Raw genomic sequence first — 26,747 nt, 5'->3', positions numbered from 1 at the left:
AAACGATATAAGTCAAAAAGATGTTTTGCTATATAATATTTAGGACAGGGATGTAGATGGGTGTGGCTTGAAAAAAAACTGAGCATCATGTGCTACCATAAAAACTGGAAAAGGGATGTTAGAGATTAAATTAAAATACAGAAAATTAGCAGATATTGATCTAGTTTTAGCTGTCGTTTCACTAACCGTTACATGTCCTAAATATGACACATTTAAATGATAAATAGTGGAGGGCGGGGTAGCAAATGCATGTGAAATAATAATAAAAATGTATATTTGTTTTGTTTTAAGAGTTACAAAGAAATGTTCAAGTTTTGTTTTGTTTTTGGTCAAAATATGATTTACGCCGTATTTTAAGAGGGTGACGATATTGACGTTTTACGGTGACTAAAGTCCGCACGTTGCGCGACAATGACGCCCACAGCGACACCACATGGCGGGCGGGAGCTAACCAAGCATCCACATTGCCTGCCGCTGTTGCTAACTCGGCTAACGTTTGCCTGGCTGCCAGCGAACACACCACAGACAGACACGTCGCCCCGCATACAAGCCGCGAGCCTGCCGCTGGATATCGGACACATGTTCGGTTCCTCCGTCGCCGCTATAGGAACCACCACTGGGAAGAAATGCTAGCCACGAATAGGCATCTAACCACGGCGCACTAAAAAAAAAGGTGAGCGCTTTAAATAACCCTCCAATCTACCCCTCCGCCGCCAGTACGTCTCCACTGTCATATTTTTAAAAAAAAACACACACACACTCACAAAACTTTCTTAGCAGGCTAGGTAGCTCACACAAGTTTAAATGGTTACGGAGCAACACCGACTAAATTTTAAAATGCTGCACGATCGTTTGCATTTGTGTTGGTAAAAAGTGTATTATGTACGTTTTGTGCGTTGACTTCGTACACACAAAGTGTACAATGTCAAACTGTCGTAAGGTACTTGACAGCTGTCCCTAACGTTTTGACCATCTCCTGAAGCTAAAAATAAATAAATAATATTAGAAAAAAAAAGAATAATAAGCTAAAAGGCTAAACAATGTGCTCATATTCAGGCAACTGTTGTACATTTGTGAAATAACAGATAGTCTTCTAAAACTTGCGTAATATATATATATATATATATATATATATATATATATATATATATATATATATATATATTTTTTTTTTAACCGTGCAAGTCATGTCTTAAGTCATACCCCCCCTCCAGATATTCAAATGTAAAAGCAGATGTGGTAAAGTTGCACACACTGTGCTTTAACTAACCGAATGTACGAATACTCGTATTTAAAAAAAAAACGCTAAAAGTTGAAGCACTAACTTAAATAAATAAAAAAATACAGACTGTGAAATATAAGTAGGAGTAAAAAAGCACACATTGCTTGCAAATGTAGCGCTCAAAAGTCATCATAAAAATAAATACAAAGTAAGACACCTCAAAATCTACTTAGTACAGTATCAGCTTAGTTTTAAAGTATTTGTATTATGTTCTTGCCATCTTTGTGTAAAAGCTACAAAATGTTTCTTTTTTTTACATTCTCAATCACCACACAAGCATAAATAAATTAACCATGTTAATCCCTTAATTTAGACAATTCAGATTCCTGCAGTCTCATTTTTCATTGTAATACAAATGTAACAAAAGTTATTGCTTTTAATGATAAAACCACAAAATGTCTGAATGGCGAATTTATGGAAGTGAATACTTTGTGTAATGTTGAACTTTAGTTTTCTCAACTTTCACTTCCTCGCCAACACGTCGTTCACTTTCACATCTTAGTGTAGAACCCTTTTTTACACATTCTCCAGATTCTTGGCGCCGTCAACTCCTTTTTCTTTTTGGGTGGCTTCTAGTTCAAAGTGTGTCTTCACGGACATGCACTGCTGGCTGCTGACAGTGAGTTTGTTTACGAAAAGCAGTGTCGAGTCTGTTGACAATTTAACAGCCAAAGCGACCCCTCATTTCCAAAAAGTATTTTTAATTCCCGTGAAGAAATAGACAAACTCGGGTAGATTCATTGTTTTGTGTATGATAACTAAAGAACTTGGACGATCAGTCAAACGGCTTGCTGTTAACTGGTTAACCATTTGTGGGGTGTGAGGAGATTTTTTTTTTAATTCTCCAAAATTATTGAAAAAGGGAGGAGAATCCGCCCAGAAACATTTTCCATGAAAAACTGAGGTTGACTCCCCTCAGAAAAAAATTAATATAATACCTGTATATGCAACTCGATACATGGTGATACGATTCAAGATGGTATAAAATCTGTACAAGATTTTACTTTAAGGCTATATTTGTAGATGGATTGTTTAAGATTTTATTGGGTAGCTTGTCCAAGATGGCTGACATCATTTAGGTCCCACAAAATTGTCACGTCAGGACTCGGAGTCATAACCGACGATGTTCTTCCTCCATCTCCTCATCCTGCCTCTTGTGCTTCATTTTAGTTGCCTGGCAACTGCTAGCTAGCATGTGATATTAGTGTGGGCGTGGGGCTTTACGGCGTGTGCATTGTTCCCAAGTCTTTTTAATGGCTCGCGTGTATGGCGCTTTTACACGGCATGCGCAATTGCGCATGCACCTACTTCACTGGCTGACTGACATAATTAGTGGCGAATAGTCACCTGCACCTGCAATGCTAATAATTACCGTTTATAAGTGCCAGCATGTTATTAGCCGCTATTAGCCACATTTAGAATCAAACCTGTCTTGTTACAGTGGTCGCTAAGTTGTGTTACAAGTTTTGTGCCGCTTATTGTTGAAAATTCAGCCCATGAAACCAGTTTCACTCCGCAACATGAAATTTGGTCCGTATGTCCGTCATGAGTAGACCAACAAAGAAGTCTCGAGACGTTATGCCTGAAAAGATACAGAAAGTCTTAAATTTTAATTGGAAGCATCCGTTTTAGCTTCACTTTGGCCATTTCCAGGAATCCTTCAAACCATTGAAAACTGCTCAAAATGTGCTTTAAGTGCTTAATAGAGCAGAAACGTAATTACTGTGCAAGTGTTTGTTTATCCAGGTTGTTGGAAAATGTTGTCTCAGTGTTCCCTATAGAGCAAACAAAAACACTCACAGTACCAGCGTGGGCCACAAGGGGCACGAGCTAAAAAAATGTTTTCCTAGTTGCATGCTTTCTCATTGGGGAGGGAACCTCCGGTGTAATTAACATCAGCCCCACAGGTAATTATTTGTCGGAGGAAAAGAAGAGTAACAATTACACACTTTAGCATTTTAACAGGCAGATGATGACATAAGATACACTTAGCCTACTATATGTTTATTAAGAGTTGATGTTTTCGAGAAATTCAGCCCCTGAAGCTAGTTTCACTTAGCAACATGGAATTTGGTAGAAGTTTGTTGTGCGTGAGTGGACCTACAAAATTGTCTCAAGAAGCCATGTCCGAAAAGAAACGAGAAGTCTGCCACTTTGGTTTAACTCATTCACTGCCATTGACGGCTTAAGACGTAAAAAAATCATTTAAACTATTTCTAGTAGTTTAACATTTTTTCCACTTTTGTTAATAAGAGTATGAAAACCTAGGGAAAAAAATAGTGTACATTTAGAACAGATATAAAATGTGTGATTAATCGTGAGTTAACTATTGAAGTCATGCGATTAATTCCATTTTAAAATTTTAGCCGCCTGACGCGAAATTTCATTTTACCTTTAAATTAGGGCCGTCAGGCGATTACATTTTTTTATCGTAATTAATCGCATGACATCACTAGTTAACTCTTGATTAATTACAAATTATATCTGTTCTAAATGAACAATAAAACAATTCTAGGTTTTCTTACTCTTGTTAACAAAAGTGGAAAATAATGTTAAACTAAAGAAATAGTTCAATTGAATTTTTGACGTCTATGGCCGTCAACGGCAGTGAATGAGTTAAAGTGGCTATTTTATGACTTTTTTCTGCTTGGTAACACCCCCCTGCAATTCATTTGAAAGTTCCGCCCACAAAACTATTTTCACTTATGGAAGCCAAACGACTAACAACGACAAAATTCTCAAAGCGATGGCGGGAAAAACACAGCAAGTCTGCTATTTTCCCGGCTGTCGTGTAGCCTTCAGATGCCAACTCAACAGACATCTTGTCCAATTGCTCCCAAATTTGAAGCACGTATACTAGACCTAGCTCTGAAAACGGTTTCTGAAAATAGCCCCAGTGTTTGAAATGATGAAACCAGCTACTAACAATGATTAAGGCCGTTGGTTTACATAACATGTCGTATTGTAGCGTTAAAACGCGGACATCTGAAAACAGTTTGTGAAAAGGATGACAAATCTGTCACTTTGGCAGCTCAATTACATGATGTCGTTATATTGTCTGAAAATGGTTTGGGAAATTGATAATATAATATTTGAATAATAATAATTGATGGATAGATTGTTTATATATTCTGTGATCCTTGGGGTGTGAATATCCTCATTTCTCATCTATTTGCCCTTCATGCCTTTCTGTCCCGTCTTGCTCCCTCACAACCCTCCCTCCGTCCTCCATCCATCCATCCATCCATCCATCATCCATCCATCCATCCATCCATCCTAGCTGTGACGTCACACGTGTGTCGTGTGTCTATTGTCTGACTGGAGCTTCGGCGTCTGTCCCGGGGTTTTTCTTCCTTGATAGTCCCCCCCCCCCCTCTCTTTTCCCTCCCTCGATCTCCCTCTTCCAGAGAGGGGGCAATGACAACACAAAAGCAAAAGGATGGACGTGAGCGAGAGAGCGAGAGAGAGAGAGAGAGGCGCCATGCCAGCCGCTAACTGGATCTGATCGGGTCTGAGGAGTGTCGGCGTTAAAGGCGTTTGTGAAGCTCCGCCGGGCCTCTTTTGTATTTTTTGGCGTCCGGGACGTTTTGCTCGTCTGGCGGGCGGCTGCATTGTGTTTCTTTGATGACCCCTGCTGTGTAGCTGCCTGCTCACTACCTCCTCCCCTCCTCTCTCTGCCACCCTCCCCCCTTCCTCTCCTCCTCCTCCTCATCCTCCTTTCTCTCCATCACAGCTCCCGATCCAGCCATGTTCGGCACAGAGTCGTCACGTAAGTACCACCGTCGCCACCGTCCTCCTGCCTCTTAAGTCTTTGAAGTCAACGGCGGGAGGAAAAATGCGGATATATCTGGCAATCTATCCATCTGTCGTGCATCTCCTCTTCATCCTCTTCCTTTTCCTGTTGTTGGTGGTGGTAGAAATAAGGGATCTACCATTTTAGCCCCACAAGCTAGCCGGCGGTCCCGCCGAGATTTGCCTCGCATTCTCTCACTCACCGCCTTCTACTGTGTGTGTTGTATGTGTGTGTGGTGTTACGAATTGCTATGGCCTCCTGTCTAAACACGTGTTGTAGTTTTGGATCAGGTTAGATTCAACTTTCGTACTACGCTTTTCAAAAATTCACCAATTTGCCTTTTTTTTTTTCCTCCTGTGGATCTAATCCATAGGTATTTGAAAACTCACTTACCGGCAATATTTGTATTTTTGCATGTTATTTTTATGTCTCTCCAAGTAGCAACATGACAAGATTTTCCCGGTAAGAATATCCACTGATTACAACGCACAAAGAATTTGAATGAAATTGAGTTTTTTTGTTTAGGAAAAATGGCCATCATTATATCGCTGTAGAAAATACACATTGCCTTTTTGTTTTGTCTGATACTCAGGGAACTCCTCCAATTGGCTGACAAGCGTCAGTTAATAATATCAACCACCAATAAGGTGGTACAAGTGGAAATTCTTCGGAGTTCTTTAAATGACGTTTCAAATGGTGCCACTTACCCTAAAAACTAAACCTAAAGGGGAACTCAAGTCCAAACACTTATTTGCAATATGTTCTATTCTCCCCCATCAGTCTTAAACACGGTACTCGGATTAGTTTTGTGTTTGTTGAGTAAGAATTACGTTCAAACAGGAGCATTTTGTGAGGAAACGGAGTTTGAAATGGTCGAGTTTACGTCTCGAAGAGCAGTGTGGGCCATAGAATAGTGTTAGTGATCAATTGATTTGGGGGTGGTTTGGGATTATTTATGGAGGATTTTTAGATATGTTTGTAGTAGTGTTAATTTCATCAACGAAAACTAAACAAAAATAATTTCAACACACATTTTACACTGGACTAAGACTAGATTATACTAAAACCCTCATTAATAAACACAACTGGAACTAAATCAGTATGCATTTTCATCAACTAATGAAAACGAGACGAAAATGTACTTCACTTAATAAAAACTGGACTAAACTCTCTGGACATTTTAGTTCATGAACAAAAACGAGAGTTCTATGATTTTGTAAAATTTTGTCTGTGCTAATCTGTCACTGTGACACACAGACACAGTGACACACCCCCTTTCAATTGTGCAGCTAGCGAGTGCAACATGCACAAACACATGGGGCAGACAGGAGGTGGATTCACGTTGAAGGTAAAAAAAAAAGAAAAGAATTAAATTATAGTTATAACTTTAACATTAATCCAACGGCTATAACATTCCAACAATAATGTTAATGCGACCGCTAACTTACTAGCTCATAGCATGGAGCCATAGTAGCCACAGGTTGATATACTGCAGACTAAGTTATTTTTCACCAAAAAGATGAGAGAACATTTTACGTGAAATCGTTTTAGATCCGAAATGTTCAACATAATCTGCTGACAAAAAAAATACAGGGGTTAAATGATTGTCCTGACTAAAGCTAGACTAAAACGTTGACAGTTTTTGTTTACTCAGACTAGACGAATAAAATTACGTTTTCCAAGACTAAAATGCTAGACTTCTAATGGACTAAATAAAAATGGGAGGAGCTTGACTAACTATGATTAAAAACTAACAAGCGTGAGTGAAATTGGACTAAAACTGAGACTAAATTTAAAAATGGCGGATAAAATTTACACTAGTTTGAAGTGCTCGTTACATGTTATATTGTGTAGGAAATTGCACAAAGCCACTCGTTGCGTTGTTTCTCTAAGAATACTACAAGATGGCCACCCAAGCGCTGGATAATAGAAAATACTCAAATCAACACAAAGTGTGGAATTCGTGATTATGTCCTGTTACAGGAAGCTGTGTTTGAACTTGAGGTGTCCGCGTCTTACTGGTATTGAAAAAGTTTTTGAAAGTGCTCCTGACAACATTTGTTGTTTCAGTTACATGATGATGACATTGTTTTGTAGTCTGATAAAACGACCATTTGAAACCGTGTATTTGAAATTGAATAAAATCGGTGTCGTTTTGTTTGATTAGTTGGCCCGAAAACTCAATGTGAAAGCTGAAACAGTTTGTCAAAATTTAAGAATGGTTTTGTTTTGATTGTTTGTAGGCTAGACATGAAAATAGATTTGAAAACCGTTTCTTTAAAAAAAGTGTTTTGGTTCTGTTTGCATGTTTTGTTGCCTGAAAATGAACGTGTTATGATAAGAACAGTGTTGTTTAAAAACAAACAATAAAAACTGTATTTTGTGGTATTAACACACAAAAACGTGATGGAGTGTTTAAAAACATGTTTGGAAAATGTTAACCTTTTTAACCATGATTGAGGACAGTTTGTGAAGATAAAAACCTTGTTGTTTATTTACATGACAATGTAGTAGTCTGAAAACGCAAACATATCAAATTTGTTCGTTTGTGTGTATTGCGTTAACCGTTTTTACCCTCTAACTTTGTTCTGTAACTTGAAAAACATTTCAAAACGGGTTTGAAAACACTTTCTGTAAATGATAAAGCCAATGTAGTTTTGGTTCATATTTACATGACAACACTGTTTTGCAGCCTGAAAGCATGTTTTAAACTGGTGTGCAAACAATTTCTGATTACTTAAAAAAAAAAAAAGAAAAGTTTTGATGATAGTTTAAAGGATTGTAGCCTGAAAGAGCAAACATTTGAAAAAAAAACAGGTTGAAAAAAATTCCCTGTTTGTAGACCCAACTATTTGAAAACATTTTCAAATGAGTGTCTGCAAATGAGCATTTTTGTCAACTGAAAACACCACCGTTTGGGTTGGGGGGGGGGGGGGGGTAGTAACACATCATCGTTTAGGCTATTTGTTTTAATAGCCTAAAAAGTTGACTGAATGAAGAACATCCTGTACCTAATGAAGTGACCCGCGTTTATTTTTTTATTTTTCTGCTCATGATCAATGTTTGATTGGCAGCCGCTGGTGACAGGGAGACACTATTTTCACGTCACAGTCAAAAGGCAAGACGGGCACTCCAGGCTGTCCACCATTGGCTAGCATGATGACAGTGAGCAGCTGTCTCTGTTGCCATGGTAACACTCCTTTAAATAAATAAAAAAAATAGAAGAAAAAAATTCTAAACAGCCGAGAGAGATCGTGTTTCTGTGGTAACTGCTGACTCGGGCTATTTTTGTCTTGTGAGCGCCGAGCGCAGCGAGCCTCAGAGGAAGAGGAGGAGCACAAACGTATGGATTGGATATTAATAAAGGAAAACCGTACGGCGTTATGCCACAAAGCAACGTCTAAATATGTATTCATTTGCAGGATATAATTATTGTGCCTTGGGTTTGCAAGCTGCTTTTAAACAAAATATGAAATAATATTTAGGGGTGTTCACCCCCCTCCAAAACAAGACAGATCATTTTAAAGACGCATGAAGTTAATGGCAATTTTCTATCCTTCTAATTTCTTATTTCTAGTTCCTGATTGTAAAACGGCCACAAGAGGGCACTCATGAGCACTGATACCATAAAATAAGAAGAGATGGGAAAAGTCCTGACATTCTCTACTTGAGTAAAAGTACAGTTACTTGTGTAAAAAATAACTTTGGGATAAGTAAAAGTACTCACTCAAATAATTACTTGAGTAAAAGTTTTATATAAAAAAGTACAGGCTCTGAAATGTACTTGACGAGTAGAAGTAAAAAGTATTTTTAGCGAATGTTTCCTCCTACGTCAATTTGAAAGATATTAGCGAATGGGGCAAAAATGACCCTCATATTTACGGGTTGTTCTAAGCTAGCCAATTGCACGTCATGTGATCGCGTGTCGTTAGAGCCAATGGCAGGCTGCGATGTACGGGACCGTGTGAAATGCTTCATACGATTGGCGGAGCCAGGATACATTGACGGCTGATTTTTCTCCCAGAATCGTTTTAATGCATTTAAAAACAAAATAACGACCTTGTTTTGAAAATGTATCAAGTAAAAAGTACAGATACTCATGTTAATATGTAACTGATACTAGTAAAAAAGTAGTCTAAAAAATAAATATTCAGCACAAAGTACTGAAAAAAAACTACCCAAGTAAAGTAACAAAGTATTTGTACTTCGTTACTTCCCCAATAAAACCCGATACGAATACAGATACCTGGTATCGGTACTCGCTCATCCATATTAATAATAATAATAATTGATTTTAGTAAAGGCAAATTGTTATTCTGGAATGTTACATAACAGCATACATCAACAACGAACGCGATCATGGTGTAGAAAAGTTGAAGTCTTTTGCATTTACCATCATCATTTATTTGTATGTTAGGAATATTACATCATATTAGTACAAGGATGAAAAGAATGGTTTTGATTTTAATGAAGGCTAAAGAGTGTTGTGTTATGCAAGAATGTCACGTAACAACATGACATTTGCATAAACGTGATCATGGCGCAGAAAAGTTGAATTAATTTGCATTATGTTGCTTAGACCAAACAAAATAGACTAATGGGTCCAACATTAATAAATTAAAACAGTAAGAGAGCCTAATGTTGTTTACCACCACAATATTTATTTGCATGTTCAAATCGTTGTCTTATTTTACAAGTAGGCGAATGTATTGGATATTAATGAAGGCAAAACAGTGTTGAATGTCACGAAGCGACATGTAAACGTGCCGAAACGTGACCATGGCACGGAAACGTTGACTTAATTTGCATTTTGTTGTTACTACATGAAAATAAAGCCGAATGCATATCCTGTTAATGAAAGTAAACAATATTGTGTTATGCCTGATCCTTTATGTGCATTTTACAGTTTTAGTGTCTTATTTGGAGTAGACAAATGGATTTGAAGTGAATGAAGGTCGAACAGTTATGAATGAAGTTGCTCAAGTGATAGCTTGATAATGAATACAGCATGTTCCTCATCTATTTGACACATTTGTGTGTGTAAATGAGCAATGAGGAGCCTCCACGCTGCTTTTGGTTGTTGCCGTGGTTACGTGCTGTGCAAAAAGACACCCCTCCCCACCCAACTTCATTACAGTCCGTGACTCCATGTTAACCATTGGCCGGCTGGCTCGCGCTGCCAGGTTACTGGTGGCACAGCAGCGTGCGATTGCTTCTGCCTGATGTCACTCGCAAAGTGGAGTGTTTATTTGAAAAGAAAGATGGTGTACAGGAACAATAAAAAATAAAGACTTTTGTCACTGTTAGCTAATGACTACATTTATTTTCTGTTTGATAGGCTTGATTTAATTACTGGTGAGATGCACCAAAGTGTTACTTATGTCAAGGCATGCTAATGCTGTTACTGCTTTATTTTGGTAGGATTCTACTTCCTCTTTTTGTGCCCAAAATCATTAGCATGAGCACGGGACTGACTTTGTAAACAGTTCCATTGATTCTGCTCTTTTGTCACTATTGTCGTGAGTTTGTGTTGTGTCTGTTAAGCAATGCTAATGCCGTGACTCCGTTGACTACTATTTTGGTAGGTTTCCACTTCCTGCTTTCCTCCATATTCCTCGGCTTTGCTGTAGTTGATTTAGATCAGACTTTTTGTGAACAAATTATTGTGTTAGTGTGATGCATTGATGTGAAGTGTTGCTTCTGTTAAGCCATGCTAACACTTAACATTTTGATAAATTTCTACCTCCTCATTCCAGTTGGCTCAATAGGACAGATTTTTTTGTGGAAAGGGAACTTTGATTTGGAACTTCCCATTATTGCGATGTACTGTGCGTTGCTTTAGTTAAGCCATACCAACTATGTGACTTCCTTCATTTTGGTAGCTTTACACTTACTGCTTTTGTTTCCCTCATCTGTTGGCTTGGCCATACTTTGACATACTTTTTATTTTTTTACGAGTAAATAATTTCTGCTTGAATCCTGGTGTTACATTTGAGTCCATCTGTTGACGTTGACGTGGAGATGTAAACTGCCCCGTTAGCTTCTCATGCTAGCCGCCATATGCTTGTCACTTGAAATCGGAAGATAGAGTGTTTTACGACTCTACGAGCAAGTTAGATTTGAGTTACACATGTTTGAAGAGTGTTTATTTTTAATGTAGTAGTAATACCGGACTGGACTGGCTAACGGTTAGCTAGTCCGGTATTACTACTAGTTAGCCGCTAACCACCTTACACCAATATACTGCACCGTGCACTGACTGTGTGACTCAAAGAGGATGAAGAGTCAGCAGCAGTAGTCGTCGTCAATGAGTTCATTCTGAAAGGACGAGAGGCTCCACTCCACACCACTCAATGGCCGAGCAGCTGCACTCTGTTTGCACACGTGTCAACCAGGCTGGCCTGCCGCTCATCTGAGTGCCGCCTTTGTCCCGACCGGCCTCCCCGCCGCTTGATGAATGGCAAACCGTACACGCTAAACTACATCTTGGAGACTTTGTAAATAAAACACTAAATCCAAGTATTGGTAGTAAGATACAGGCGGTTTCAAAAGTAGCTATACACTTTTAAACTGTATACTTTTTATGGGGAAAATGTTCTACATATTTCAGTATTATTTAATTAGACATTTCCGAAACGCTGCAACACATTGTATTCCCATCTGCATCGTAAAAAGTGTTTCAAGATGAGGCTTCCATGGAAGGTTTAGGTTTTGAAAGTTTGTTTATGATGTGCTAATCCACCATCTTTCTTTCCTCTCTCTCTGCAGTAAGCATGTTTCTCAACACCCTGACACCCAAGTTCTATGTGGCTCTGACGGGCACCTCCTCCCTCATATCAGGACTCATTTTGGTAAGAACGCACTTTGCTTACATCGTTTTGCACCAAGTTCCCGCGCACATATCCTCACTGTCACACTTGGTCAGTGTACCTGAACGAGTTCAATGAATGAAAGTTCATGAACACAGCTAGCTGTCTGTTGATTGGTCAGTTGAGAGTGAATGGGAAGAAAAGCGATAGGAAGGGATAATTAAACCGTTGTGACTGTGTATACATGCCCAAACCGGCGATCAATCGACATAGGAATGACTACTGAAGCAAATCTGCTCGTTCTTATTTACCTCTTTGGTTTCTGTGTCGCCGTGTGGCTTTAAAATAGCTCATCTGTTAATTAGGCTCATTTGTTCCCTGCAGGCTGCTCAGCTTCACACGCGCTCAGTGAGACAATTCACGGAGGTTGTAATTCCACTTCGGCTTAACACACCAAATTGCCGCATGTTAGCGACTTTATCCCAATGTCGTTTTAAACCATGCTAACATGCATACATTTGAGCAGATCGATTAATCACATTCATCAAAGTTATTGTCCAGGATGTTTATTTATTTATTTTTTGTAGTTTTAAGGCAATATAGCCCATCCCTACTAAAGTATGACTATTGTGTTACGTTTCATCTTGAGCAACAAAGAAGCATTCATGTTTGCATTTTGCAACAGGAGTGCACTTAGGGCAAAGTGCTGAAGCACTCGCTGCTATTAACGACATTAGCATGTAGCATCCCTGCATTTAAAAGTTCCGTTAATGGATGTCGTGTTGCTCTACAACTCCACACATCTAATTGAACTCCACCTTGTATTGATGCTGATGTCATTTCAATGCAGGAGTGGGTGAGCTTTTGTGTTCAAGGGCCTTATTATTTATTTTATTTTTTTACAACACATGAGCCATCTTAAAATGTGTATGTTCAATATGTTTCATACATAATTTTGCGTAAATTATTTATAATAAATTAACAAATAATTTAAAGATGTTAACTAATTATTCTTGCTTCTGTTATTCACAATAAATCAACCACTTATTGAAAAAAAATAATTACAGTAATGCATTTTAATTGACCAATTTTATTAGGGGAATGGGCCACATTACTGCAATAAATATTACAGTATTGCCTTGCAAGTAATTGAAATGCATTTAACTGCGCTCCTGCAATTTATTAATGGTGGTCATTATAGTGGGCGAGTATTTTTTTTTTTAGGTAGTACTTGGTGTAAAAGGTTCAATTGTTAATACCTCTCAAATGTTTTGATGGGCCGGATTAAAACTGGAAGACCCCTGTTTTATTGGTTGCTGCTTCTCCCTCCCTCCAGATCTTCGAGTGGTGGTACTTCAGGAAGTATGGCACCTCCTTCATCGAGCAGGTGTCTGTGAGCCACCTGCGCCCCCTGCTGGGCGGCGTGGACAGCAGCTCCCCCAGCAGCTCCAGCACCAGCAATGGCGATGCTGATTCCAGTCGGCAAAGTGTGTCTGGTGAGTAGTGCTGACCTTCGCTGACTACTGACAAATGCTGGGAACATGGTTAACTTCTTTTTAATCACAAATGACTTGTTGGAATGTTTATACTATTTGATTAAGATGAGGGTGTTGGTGGTTTTATTTCTTATTATGGTTGCAACTTAAAACATTGCCTGTACCGTTACAATCATATTTTATGATGGACACAGTTTGGTCCTCCAACAGATAAAGGTTCTGGCACCTGTTATTGATCATTAAAATGGACTACATCCTCCATTTTGGAGTAGGAAGGGGACGAGTATATCTGGAAATATGCCAAGTAGATTACACACTTTTATTCTTATTCATCATGGCCATCTTTCCGTTGTTTTACTTTGCTTTTTTAAAACATTTTATCTGCTATTTCTTAGCTCACGTTCTTCAGCCAAAAGAAGGATTGAATGTTTGTTCTCACTCTCTCTTCTGTAGAATGTAAAGTTTGGAGAAACCCTTTGAATTTATTCCGAGGAGCCGAGTACAATCGGTGAGTGACGGCAGTGGGACCCCTCACAGCTTACATACTTTTTCTTTATTCCTTTCATTCTTTCTCTGTTGCCTGTTTCATGTTCAGTCTCCTTCACGGAGGCATTCATCCTCCTTATTGCCTGAGACCTTCCCTCTAATCGCGCTCCCTCGTTTTATTCTCGACTGGTTTCTCTCCCTCTTCTTCTTTTATCTTTCAATGTTGTGATCTTCGCTTGTTCATGATCCCTTCCCTCTTTAGTCTTTCCGCTCTGCTTCTTACACACTAGACGGACAAAAGTATTGGGACACATCTATTAACTCATTCACTGCCATTGACCGCTATAGACGTCAAAAATTTATTTGAACTATTTATCTTAGTTTAACATTTTTTCCCACTTTTTGTTGACAAGAGTATGAAAACATAGATTTTTTTTTTAATTGTATTAGAACAGATATAAAATTTGTGATTAATTGTGAGTTAACTAGTGAAGTCATGCGATTAATTACGATTGAAAATTGTAATCGCCTGGCGCCCCTAATTTTTAATAATCTTGTTTTTAAATAAAAAGATTATTAAAAATTAAAAAAAAAGTGGGTTTTTTTGTTCAAAAGAAAAGATAGAAAATGAGGGGCATTAGACGATTAAAATTTGTATAATGACAATTTGATATCTGTTCTAAATGTACACCCAAAAAAATCTAGGTTCTCATACTCTTGTTAACAAAAATGGTGAAAAAATGTTAAACTAATAGAAATAGTTAAAATTTATTTTTTTAAATCTATAGCTTTCAATGGCAGTGAATGAGTTAAAATACATTTAGGAATGCATGCCAACTCATTGTGAACAGTATAGGCAAGTTACTTTTCTGATGATGGTATAATTGAGTTTCACGTAGAAGAACCAACATGAGCAACTTGGATAAGGCCAGAAATCTGCCACGATACAATGAGTAAATGGCACACCCTCTTCCAAAGGTACACATGGGTGACGGGCCGAGAGCCGCTAACGTACTACGACATGAACTTGTCGGCGCAGGACCATCAAACTTTCTTCACCTGCGACTCGGACCACCTGCGGCCTGCCGACGCCAGTTAGTTCCTGCTCTTTCTAGTGTGCCTTTCCTGACGTTCCTGACGCTCAAACTCGATTTCTTTGTTCTCATCAGTCATGCAGAAGGCGTGGAGGGAGAGAAACCCGCAAGCGCGCATCTCAGCCGCACATGAAGCTCTGGAACTGGAAGAGTACGTAACACTTTTTATGCTTATTCTCTGGAGGGGTGTTATTGATAGGAACAAGTGGATGGTAATAAAGAAATTAATTAATAATAGCATTTACATTTATTTCAATGGGCATTGATAAGTTGAAAGACGAGCATGGTCACAGAACAAAATGAACATAACGCCCTGGTTAGTAAAAATAATTCCGTTTTGGATAGTAAATGACAATTTTATAATGACAATGGCAGCAGTTGAAGTGCACAACTTTGTGGCACTCCACCGCTAACATTCAGCTGCTACAAAGTGCTATTTCAAGCTAAACTTGTTGTTCCGGCACAGCTGTGCGACAGCGTACATCCTGCTGGCTGAGGAGGAGGCTACCACCATCATGGAGGCCGAGCGCTTGTTCAAGCAGGCGCTAAAAGCCGGCGAGGGATGCTACCGCCGTAGCCAGCAGCTACAACACCACAGCACGCAGTATGAGGCCCAGCACAGTGAGTAGCCACACACTTTATTTCTTGTCTTGCTGAAATTAGCCTGTTTTGGAGGTGCAGGTCCTAAAGATTGAGCAGGCATATTCTCCATAGCCTAAAAGGGGGGGGGGGGGGCATGAAATGACAAATACGCAACTCATTGAGCAATCATGTATGTGCTGTTTATTGGAAGCTAATGCTAATTAGCTAACTCACCCGTGTTGCACCCGTGCCATGTTGTGGTGGTTTCTTCATTATAGTGTTGCTCGAATGTGGCTCTGAATCTTCAGCCAGCCTAGCTTCCACGTCATGGGCGTAGAAACTTGATGGAGCAGCGAGATTATGTAAATTATATGTGGGGGAAATTGATGGGTGTGCAGGCTTTACAGACCCACAACTATTTGTAAAAAAGGTGTCGGGCAATTAATTTTTTTTAATCGTAATTAATCACATGACTTAAATTGTTAATTCATGATTCATTGCAAATTTTATATTTGTTCTAAATATAGAATAAATAAATAAATCAAAGTTTTCATACTCTTGTTAACTCATTTGCTCCCAATAATGTACAAAAATGTTCTATTTTAAATATTGCCATGGTCCCAAAAACTAATTTATATGTTTTTTAAATGTTTTTTTAATTTATGCTAGCGCATACAGAAGGCTTTGATGCAGCTTCTGCCCTGATGAGGTCACTTAAAGCAATGGTAGTTATTACAAAAATGGCCAGCAGGTGGCAGCGGAGTATAAGAGATCAATCAGGGTCATGTTGCAAAAAAGCTATTTTCCCCACTGTTTTCAACAGATTTGTGAATAATGATGAAACCTAGCTATATTCTAATACTAATTGCTGCAAAACAGAAACAGATAGAAATATGAAAATGTGAAAATGGCTGTGAGTGAATGAGTTAACATAAAAGTGGAAAAAAATGTTAAACTAATAGGAATATGGCTGCATCTTTTAGTCAGTAATTTCATAATTCATGAAATTGAGTTAAAATTAACGAGATGTACTGTACTGTAAAAAAACAAGTGTGATATTGATTTGTGTTTAGGTCATTTTTCTGCCACTAGCTGGCATCATTGCATTAGTAAAACATTGGTGACAGCTCAGTGCATTTTTTTTTCATATTAAGAGCTATCTAATCTTTAACATGAAGTAACTTGCCAAATTCTGCATATTTTTAAAATTGTAAAATACAAATTGACCCCAGTCACCACAAATATATGCATTATTAGTAAATTTATTACTGCAAATTTGACGTGGACGTATCTGCGGCATTGTGACTCGAATTCCCCCATTGCAGGCTTTTCAAGTAGGGGGCGGTCATTAATCACGCGTTGAAAAAATGTGTGGCATTAAAGAAACTTTAAATTAACTCAAAATTAATGCACTAATTAAATTAAACACCCCTAGTAAAAATGACATTAAAGAGTCCATTTACAATACTACGTGTGTACCCTTTTAATGAAAGTGTTTGTTTTCGCTCAGGACGAGACACCAACGTGTTAGTGTACATCAAGAGGAGACTGGCCATGTGCTCCAGAAAGCTTGGCCGGACGAGAGAGGCGGTGAAAATGATGAGAGATGTAAGTCATAAGTGCATGCACACACGTGCATGCACTCACACACATACATTATGTACCTGCTGACTGTGTCGCCTCCTGTCTGCTATTACATGTAACAACAGTTGTGTGTTTTCCAGTTAATGAAGGAGTTCCCTCTCCTCAGTATGTTCAACATCCACGAAAACCTGCTGGAGTCGTTGCTGGAGCTGCAAAACTACGCAGACGTGCAGGCCGTACTGGCCAAGTACGACGGTATGAACACACGCGCACGTATCAGTACATATTAGAAACACCGGGAAATAAGATTTGAAATAGGAATGTCTGAGTAAATATTTATCTAGGTTTATTTGAACAAAAAGCTATTATTGTGTTGTATGATTGGAAACAGGTGGATACACAAGTTAATTGGACCTTCTACCACTTAGCCGAAAAGCATTTAATGGCTCTGCCTGTCACAATATGTCACTGGCTTGGATAGAAAAATAAGCTATTGTGATCAAATAAAACATTTTCCTCACCATTCAACTGGAGCTGGCACACTTGATCTCTCACTGCACACTAACGAGTAATTGACTTGATGCCTCCACTTCAATAAAGCAATTTCTGTGCTGTGTGTATTGTGTTTGTGCGTGACAGATATTAGTTTACCCAAATCTGCAACAATATGCTACACAGCAGCTTTGCTCAAAGCCAGAGCCGTGTCAGACAAGTGAGTAGCGCCTCTCTACACTCCTCACTGCAAAGGGCATCACTATACACCACACTACAATGTATACAGACACCACACATCAACAACATGACACTAAAACATTACACTAAATTACATGATGCTACACACTAACCACCACACCACAGTACAGTACAGACACAACAATTAACTTATTTTCTTCCAAAAACATATAAATATGTTGTTTATTTTAAATGTTTTAAGTGACCCAAAGACATATTATTTGTTTTTGTTTTTTTGTTTTTATGCTAGAGCATACCGAAGGCTTTGATGCAGCCTCTCAACTGCAAAAAACGGTTGAAGAAATGGTAGTTATTACAGAAACGGCCAACGGGTGGTAGCAGAGCAAAAGAGATCAACCAGGGCCATGATGAAAAAAGCTCTTTTACTCACAATTCTAAATAGATTTGTGAATAATGATGAAACAGCCAGGAGCTAAGGGGGCTGCTTCAGTGAAAATGGCTGGGAGTTAATCGCAATTAATCGCAATTTTCTACATTTGCTTCTACTATTTCTACAAAGCTTGTAACATATTTTTAACTTAAGTAGAATTGTGCAATTAATGTAAAATTATTAAATAGGAAGTATATTTAGAATCAAAGAATAGCTTTTTTTATCCTTCAATAGAATTTTTCAACTTTAAAATACAACTGTCAAAACGATCAACACGGACTTAGCTTTACTCTTCCAGGTCTGGTTGTGTCTACTAGCAGCACACTCCAGATGGGAAGTGAGTCCCTGTGGAGGACGGTACAGGCAGTAAATAAAACAGAGTTAACTGAGTTTAAAAAATAAAAAAATAATTAACGCTTTAAAGAATTTTAAAAACATCTACAGAGTTAACATTTGAATTTTGACAACCCTAGTTGAAATGTGTCAAAATATTAATACATTCACTTCCAGCCATTTTCACTGAAGCAACCCCCTTCAATCCCGGCTGTTTTACTGGATTTTGACTGATTTTACAAGGCCCACTGTATATTGTGTTCTATTACTATAAAAACATGGAACCTACCAAAAGAAAGATTAGTCTCTTCTTTCATCAGGAAAAAAAAAAGTACATTTCAATCTGTTTCAGTTTTGCAGCAATTAGCATTAGAACATAGCTTCAAGTTTCATCATTATTCACAATCTGTTTAAAACCGTAGGGAAAATAGCTTTTTGCAACATGACCCTGGTTGATCTCTTATACTCTGCTGCCACCTGCTGGCCGTTTTTGTAATAACTACCACTGCTTCAAGCGTTCTGTGCAGTTGAGAGGCTGCATCAAAGCCTTCTGTATGCGTAAAAAATCATTAAAAAAAATACATTTTTGGGACCATGGTAATATTTATAGAACGTATTTATTCGTTTGGGGGAGCAAATGAGTTAATATAGTAATAAATTACCCGTATGGTCGCTACCTTGCGGACTTTGGTAGTCGGGAATTTAAACACCGCAGTAACATGACATGAGATGAAACTCATATAAATAAGACTACATTCACCTAAATACTAAAACTACATTAAATGACACCACTGTACATGAATTAATTACACTACATAATACATACAACCTAATTGTATCGACAATACTCTAATCATGTTTGACTGGTTTTGTGGCACTGGCTATACACTGCTGCTGTGTGTGTGCGTACATTCAGGTTCTCTCCAGAAGCAGCGTCTAGACGAGGTTTGAGCACCGCAGAGATGAATGCAGTAGAAGCAATTCACAGAGCTGTGGAGTTCAACCCTCACGTTCCCAAAGTTAGTCACACGTGCACGCACACACAATCCTTTTCGTGATCAAGTAACTTGACTGTAATGTTTCATTGCGACTCCCTCAGTACCTTCTGGAGATGAAGAGTCTGATCCTTCCTCCGGAGCACATCCTCAAGCGAGGAGACAGCGAGGCCATCGCATACGCCTTCTTCCACCTGCAGCACTGGAAGCGCGTTGAGGGAGCGCTCAATCTGCTGCACTGCACCTGGGAGGGCAGTAAGTCTTACACACACATACACACACACACACACTGAAACACTATATGAACATGTTAGGTGCATCCGGAAAGTATTGATTTTATTTTTATTTTTTTATCCACATTTTCTTATGTCACATCCTTATTCAAAAATTTATGAAATGGAGGAAGAGGAACTGGCAAAACTGGTCACAGATAGATTTGCCAATCTTGTGGATTTTTTTTTTTACTTTAACTTAAAACTTTTTTTTTATTGTAGATTTTTTTTCTCTTGTGGTTTTGTGTGTAGAATTTTATGGGGGGAAAAGAATCTCCATTTTGAAATAAGGCTATAACATAAAATATGAACATATTGAACCCCGTTGATACTGTCCGGATGCACTGTACAAACATCTACACGTAAAATAACACTCATCAGATGTTTCCATGTGCGTAGCGTTCAGAATGATCCCGTATCCTTTGGAGAAAGGTCATCTCTTCTATCCTTATCCCATCTGCACAGAGACGGCAGACAGAGAGCTGCTACCCAGTAAGACACACACACACACATGCACTATCATACACACACTAACACACTTAACCTCGCCAATTGGAAGTCCTGCGTGACATCAGTGACCTCAAGATTTTCTCTTTTTTTTTATCTCAGTAAGTTTGTAGGGGTTAGAGACGCATCAGTTTAAATGATTAATGTAGGCAATTACATAAACAATGATCCTGAAACACTTTGATATTAGTTCAAAGTCTTAAAACTGTCCCCTTTAAAATAATTTAGTTACACATAATTTGATTTTCAAAAAAAATGCACCGGAAGTGAGAGGACTCTGAATTGCCACTTCTACTTTCCTATTAGCCATTTTATGATATTTTTGCCTTGGTTATACCAGTACATACTTGTAGGTGCTGTTATTTTTTATTTTTAGCTAACATTGTTCTTGTGTATGTATTTGTGTGCGCGTAAAGCAGTGTTTCACGAGGTGTCGGTGTACCCCAAGAAGGAGCTCCCCTTCTTCATCCTCTTCACAGCTGGCCTCTGCTCCTTCACAGCCATGCTGGCATTGCTCACGCATCAGTTTCCGGAACTCATGGGCGTCTTTGCCAAAGCGGTTAGCACACACACACACACACATGTTTGTTTTACTATCTTTGTGGGGCCATCTCATTGACATAATGCATTACCTAGCCCCTTCCTCTAACCCCAACCCTCAAAATTGATTGGCTACCCCTATTCCTTACCCTAACCTCAACCATAACCCAATTCGAACCTAAACTCTAAAACCAAGTTTGACGCTCAAAAAGAGGACTAAAGTTGTGGGGCCCAGCAAAATGGCCAATAGTTTTCAGACTGGATTCGGGTTAAAATTTCCCCTGCCCTGTCTGCGGATGTGACGTAATGTGCATGTGAAGAACAGTATATGCAATTTTACTTTTCGTCAGCAGGTGGCAGTAGCGATTCGAAATGGAATATTTTACGTTCAGTAGCTTTAAAAAAAAATAAAAATCCTAAAAAAAGAGGACATTATTCTTGTAAAATTCTGACTTTATGATTCCTGTATTCAACTTCATTCCCCAAAGTAAAAAAAAAAAAAATCCTTTTAAAATTCCCACTTGTGTGTTTCCAGTTCCTGAGCACACTGTTTGCGCCACTCAACTTCATCATGGAGAAGGTGGAGAGCATCCTGCCGTCCAGCCTCTGGCACCAGCTCACACGCATCTGACAAACTTGACTGGTTTTGTTTTTTGTTTTTTGGATTATTTAAAAATGTTCTTTGTTGTACAAAAACAAGTTGCCATCATTAAAAAAATCACACAAAAAAAATTACATAATACAACTGTTCCCTCCCTATATCGCGGTTCATCCGTCACGCCCCCCGCAATACCACACGGAAAACATTAAAAGACAGGGGACGCAGTCATGCAGTAGCTGCTGTCAGCCACAGCTCACGCCCAGGCACTCACACACACACACACACACACACACACACACATGAAGTGATGCGTCACCCCTCCAGACCCCGCCTCTTAAAGCCACATACAACTACAACTAGTCCATGTACTGAAAGGCTCTTGTCCCCAATTCACCACGCTAGAAGATTGTCCACGGCGAACAACTGTCTCACTAGTAATGTTTTTCCACTACTAGTGTGACTTTAAGCCTACCAGTACACAATTCAATTTTACTATTTGACTACTGCACTTCACCTGTAACACTACTAGGCCCAATTAATAGCCCCCTGGACCTTAGTAGTAGCATCACTAGTATGTAGTTGTCCTTCTAGTATTCTGAAATGTCGATTAGTGGGGGGAAAAAACAGTTAGTAGAAGTAAATTAAGGTCATCCTACTAGTTTGCTGCCCAATCTACCCTGGAATGTGGGAATTTCACAGGTTGCTTTCCAGCCTCCATTCCATACAGATAGAAGAAAACAAGAGGCCAGTTTCCCAACGGAGATACTGGGAATACGCCGTATGCTTTCAAGGTTACAGAAGGAACCTTTTTAAAGGGCGGCACAACGACAGCATGGCTTGTTCTTTGTCTTCTTGATCATCATGAGGCAGCTCACCTTCTTCAGCGTCTTCGCGCTGCTCGTCTTCTGTCGGTGTGGCTCGGCCACGGAGCAGGTCAGTCAGACGATGCATATTCACACACAACATTTTCCACAACAAAGCAAATAACATCTCTAAGTGTAATTTCATTGACATTTGTGATGCAAAAGTCCAAGCATTTAGCGAGGGTCACATGAACTCCATGTGATAAATCTTAAAGGGGCACCTGTAATTAATTAAACGCGGAAATAAACATTTTGTAGAATATTATTTGATAATATAATAATATTTAAAAAAGTGTTGTCAATGTACAAATTGTTTACCAGCATTTTGTATTTTTTTTAATTTACAATAAACATATTGTAAAAAATATTCAACCAAATCCATTTAAGTAATTTAAATGTACAATTGTTTACATTATATATTTTTATTTACGATCATTGCTTGATGGATTTATCTTTATTTTTTTACAAAATTATATGTAATTATACAATTAAATCTTTTGTTTATATTAAATTATTTAACAAATTATTTAAATTACATGAATCCATGTAATAAAACTATTTAAGCATTATTTAATAAAAATACATATATATATATATATATATATATATATATATATTATTCAATTAAATACAATAAAGGCCACAGTATTTGGGAAATTGTTTTAATATTATTTTAGTTTATAATTCATAATAAATCCATTCAGCGATTATTTAATAAATGTCTTGCAACAATTATGTATTTGTAATATTATTTGTTACTTATATTTTTATTTTTAATAAATTAAAATAAGCAATTATTCAATAAGATACTGCGGATGACCAAAAAATGAATCCAGCAATTACAACTTTTAGGAGAGAATCAATTAACGCAAACATTATTACGGGATTCTTCATAATGTAAACATTCGGTAGGACCAGTTAAAATACGGAGGGTAAAAAAACCCCAATAAGAATTGATTAAATAGTCTAGTTATTCATTAAAATGTTTAATATTGTCTTATTTTTTTATTTATGAACAGCAGATCTTTTTCATAATACATAGTGTATGTATTATACACTAATATGTGTTGATTGATAAAAGATGGTACTAATTAATAACATTTAAAAATATTTGACACAAATAAATAGCCTACATGAAGATGCTGATCATTTAAACCTGATCAAATAAATGACTGATGTATTATCTGATTGATTGATTGATTGATTGATTACTGCCCCAGGAAGCGTCGGTGTCTGAGCTTCTGTGGCTGGCCAACAAAGACGTCGGTAATGTCTCTTCACACGTCACGCTAAATATCTACGTTGTGCATACTAAATGCTAACGTGTCATGTTCAGGCAAGCCCAACACCAAGCTAACGTTAGCCACACTAAGCAATCTACCGTATGTGACACTGTTGACAGTTCACACGGCGGACGAGCCTCTGGTGATAGACGACATCGCTTTTGACCGAGATAACGAGCGCAACGCTGACCAGTGCACGTCCAAGGGATGCATGTGGCCAAAGTCCGCCAATGGAGTAGTCCACGTCCCCTACACCATCTCCGCCTCTTTCGGTCAGTAACCCAACCTTCCATTGTGTGATCACATTACATGCAGTACTGTGCCACTCTTTTGTAGTCACATTACTTTCAATTGGATCACTAAACTGTCAGTGCATATTAACTCATATTAACTCATTCACTGCCATTGACGGCTATAGACTATTTTTTATTAGTTTAACATTTCTTTCCACTTTTGTTAACAAGAGTATGAAAACCTAGAAAAAAAATATTGTACATTTAGAACAGATGTAAAATGTGTGATTAATCGTGAGTTAACTAGTCATGCAATTAATTACAATTAAAAAAATAATAATCGCATGATGCAATTTTTTTTTTTTTTAAGAAGAAAGATTCTTAAAAAATTAGGGGCGTCATTAATCACAAATCTGTTCTAAATGTACAATAAAAAAATCTAGGTTTTCATACTCTTGTTAACAAAAGTGGGGGGGAAATGTTAAACTAATAGAAATAGTTCAAATGAATTTTTGACGTCTATAGCCGTCAATGGCAGTGAATGAGTTAAAAATGACCTCCACTCTCATCAGATTTGACTTTCAATGCAAACTACAACTCATGCTGCTGTCAGTCATATAGTGTCTGTTTTTCTTCAACGCAGCTTCTCGCGAGCGCGCCATCATCGAGCGTGGCCTGACCTCTTTCCATTCTGTCTCCTGCATTCGCTTCTTCGCTCGCAGCTACGAGAGAGACTACATCAGCATCCAGTCCAACAATGGGTATCCAGCTAACTCACTGATTCCCTCATTCAATTGGATTTGTTCCATATTTGGCCATAAAAATGAAAGATGTGTGGAGAAATGAATTATTGGCCACAAAAAGGTTGTATTGTGGCACAAAATGCTGCCCCCAAAAATTAACACAGATATACATATATATATATATATATATATATAACACAGCCACATAAAAGTGCCATATTTCTGCACAAAACCACAGTGGTTGATCCCCTAAAATTATATATTTGGCTAGGAAAATGTATTAGTTTCCCATACAAATGCATTTTTGTTGTTGTGAAATCACATTTTGTCAACAACAAAAAAAAGGCTGTATTAAACCAAATTCAAACTTTATTTGTATAATGCTTAGAAGTACAACCACATAAATAAAAAAAAGAGTAAAAGGTGCCCACAAAATCTTTTGATCACTTTTGAGTTTTGTCACAGAAGTGCAATGGTTCACCACAAGATGATGTCTCTTGCATTAAAATAAAATACTTTGCCACAAAAGGTCAGAATTTCACACAGAATTGCAACAGTGGAACACAAAACAGAAAAAAAAACATTTTGACACTGAAATGCAATTGATGACCACAAAATGTTGTATTATGGTTAAAAAAAAAAAAATCATGGTTAACTACAAAATGTTATTTTGGCATTTAATGATCATTTAAAAAAGCCATAGAATGCTAATGCCATAAAAATGCTAATATTTACCACAAAAAGTTGGATTTTGGTACAAAATTCCATTTATTGACCACAAGTTATATAGCCTATTGGTATTTAAAAAAAAATAATAATAATACTGCAAAAAATAAAACTTTGGCACAGGAATTAACCACAATAAGCTTGTACCACAGCACCGTCCAACACGAGCTGCTGCACGCGCTCGGCTTTAACCACGAGCAGTGTCGCTCCGACCGCGACCGCCACATCCGCATCCTTTGGGAGAACATCCAGTCGGGTTCGTACGCACGCGCGTGCGCACACACATTTCATTGTGAGTGCTAATGTGATGTTCCTCCTCAGGTTGGGAGTACGCCTTTGACAAGATGAACACGCTCAACATGAACACGCCGTACGACTACAACTCTGTCATGCAGTACCACAGGTTGGTTTGCGCCACTTTCAGCATTATAGTGCGATCCTTTTTGGATGAAAAACACAGTTTCATTTTGGTGCAGAAATGCAATGGTTTAGCTCAAAAGTCAAATTTTGGTTCAAGAATGACCACAGAAAGTTACTAGTTACCAATTGCAATATTTGTTTGTTGCAGGTATGCGTTCTCGGGCAACAATAAGCCCACCATGGTCCCCATCCCTAATGCCAACGTCAGCTTTGGTAACGCCAGTGAGATGAGCAAGAACGACATCGCCCGACTCAATTCTCTCTACAATTGTTAGGTGCGCAAGAATTGTAATAGCAATAAATATAATAATAAAAAATAAAAAAAAGTTCCACCTCCTGCTCTCTATCGTTATTAATCAATTTTCTTCCGTTCCATCACTGGTGTCTTTGTGATGTCTACAAAAAGTCACCCTTTGGCAATAAAGGTGAAAAGTTGGCCACAAAAAATTGTAGTTTGACCCCCAAAAATACAGTTGAACGCAAAAGTCACATTTTGATAAATCAATGCAATAGTTGACCACAAAAAGCTTTTTTTCACCCCTTTATTTTTCTTCACAAAAAGCAATTGTTGATCACAAAAACTTGCAGTTTGGCATAAAGAAGAAATTACAGTGGTTCAACAAAACAAAACAAATTATATTTTAACATTTAGAAGTTGCAACAAAATGTTGTAGTTTGTCACAAGCCTTGCATTTTGTGTTATCCTCTTTCGTGACGTGAGAAAAAAAATTCGAAGAAACCGCATAGGTCATGTTGAGTTGATGTTTTGAAGCGTGTTTAAATTGTGCCGGTGAATGACGTCACTCTGTCTTGTCATATTTGTTTCTTCCTGCAGGTGGCGACAACAAGACAACTGAGACTTTCAGATTAAAATGTGCACATTCAATTCATTGACTTGTGGACTTTGTCTTCATGGTTCTACAAAGCAATTTTGGTACGAAATATTTTTCATACAACGTACAGTGGCCGAAAAACGAAAAAC

At 38.1% G+C, this 26,747-nt stretch overlaps 2 protein-coding genes across 8 annotated transcripts; both read left to right on the top strand.

The window, feature by feature from the left end:
- The first annotated feature begins 438 nt into the window (after positions 1 to 438).
- Positions 439 to 22,947, top strand: LOC144053613 (suppressor of tumorigenicity 7 protein homolog). 7 transcript variants are annotated; one of them, XM_077568244.1, is made up of 16 exons: positions 439 to 673; positions 5,016 to 5,051; positions 11,844 to 11,926; positions 13,221 to 13,380; positions 13,834 to 13,888; positions 14,845 to 14,960; positions 15,036 to 15,111; positions 15,427 to 15,581; positions 17,053 to 17,150; positions 17,252 to 17,381; positions 17,766 to 17,838; positions 19,499 to 19,601; positions 19,682 to 19,832; positions 20,249 to 20,341; positions 20,776 to 20,915; positions 21,432 to 22,947. In XM_077568244.1, the coding sequence occupies exons 2-16, from the start codon at positions 5,030 to 5,032 to the stop codon at positions 21,525 to 21,527; spliced, it is 1,551 nt and encodes a 516-aa protein (XP_077424370.1). In that variant the 5' UTR covers positions 439 to 673; positions 5,016 to 5,029; the 3' UTR covers positions 21,528 to 22,947. The 7 variants fall into 7 exon arrangements, with proteins under 7 accessions (XP_077424370.1, XP_077424372.1, XP_077424368.1 ...); XM_077568246.1 differs by having other exon boundaries at positions 17,267 to 17,381; positions 21,432 to 22,945; XM_077568242.1 differs by having other exon boundaries at positions 20,773 to 20,915; positions 21,432 to 22,944.
- LOC144053615 (hatching enzyme 1.2-like) lies at positions 22,281 to 26,655 on the top strand. The gene is made up of 8 exons (XM_077568249.1): positions 22,281 to 22,430; positions 23,581 to 23,626; positions 23,763 to 23,915; positions 24,520 to 24,637; positions 25,402 to 25,601; positions 25,667 to 25,748; positions 25,914 to 26,040; positions 26,601 to 26,655. Exons 1-7 carry the CDS (start codon positions 22,359 to 22,361, stop codon positions 26,038 to 26,040), a joined length of 798 nt encoding a protein of 265 aa, XP_077424375.1. The 5' UTR covers positions 22,281 to 22,358; the 3' UTR covers positions 26,601 to 26,655.
- The last annotated feature ends 92 nt before the right edge of the window (positions 26,656 to 26,747 follow it).

Source organism: Vanacampus margaritifer, chromosome 6 (genome assembly GCF_051991255.1).
Source record: "Vanacampus margaritifer isolate UIUO_Vmar chromosome 6, RoL_Vmar_1.0, whole genome shotgun sequence".
NCBI lineage: Eukaryota > Metazoa > Chordata > Actinopteri > Syngnathiformes > Syngnathidae > Vanacampus > Vanacampus margaritifer.
Note: the sequence above shows the minus strand (reverse complement) of the source record. Positions and strands in the feature narration are given on the sequence as shown.

Excerpts from the sequence above, each read along its gene's own strand:
- LOC144053613 (XM_077568243.1), top strand. The coding sequence starts at position 5,030 with ATGTTCGGCACAGAGTCGTCAC. Across the intron at positions 13,381-13,833 it reads CAGTCGGCAAAGTGTGTCTG|AATGTAAAGTTTGGAGAAAC; the intron begins GTGAGTAGTGCT and ends TCTCTTCTGTAG. Across the intron at positions 15,582-17,052 it reads GCAGTATGAGGCCCAGCACA|GACGAGACACCAACGTGTTA; the intron begins GTGAGTAGCCAC and ends GTTTTCGCTCAG.
- LOC144053615 (XM_077568249.1), top strand. The coding sequence starts at position 22,359 with ATGAGGCAGCTCACCTTCTTCAGCGTCTTCGCGCTGCTCGTCTTCTGT. Across the intron at positions 23,627-23,762 it reads GCTGGCCAACAAAGACGTCG|TTCACACGGCGGACGAGCCT; the intron begins GTAATGTCTCTT and ends CACTGTTGACAG. Across the intron at positions 23,916-24,519 it reads CACCATCTCCGCCTCTTTCG|CTTCTCGCGAGCGCGCCATC; the intron begins GTCAGTAACCCA and ends TCTTCAACGCAG.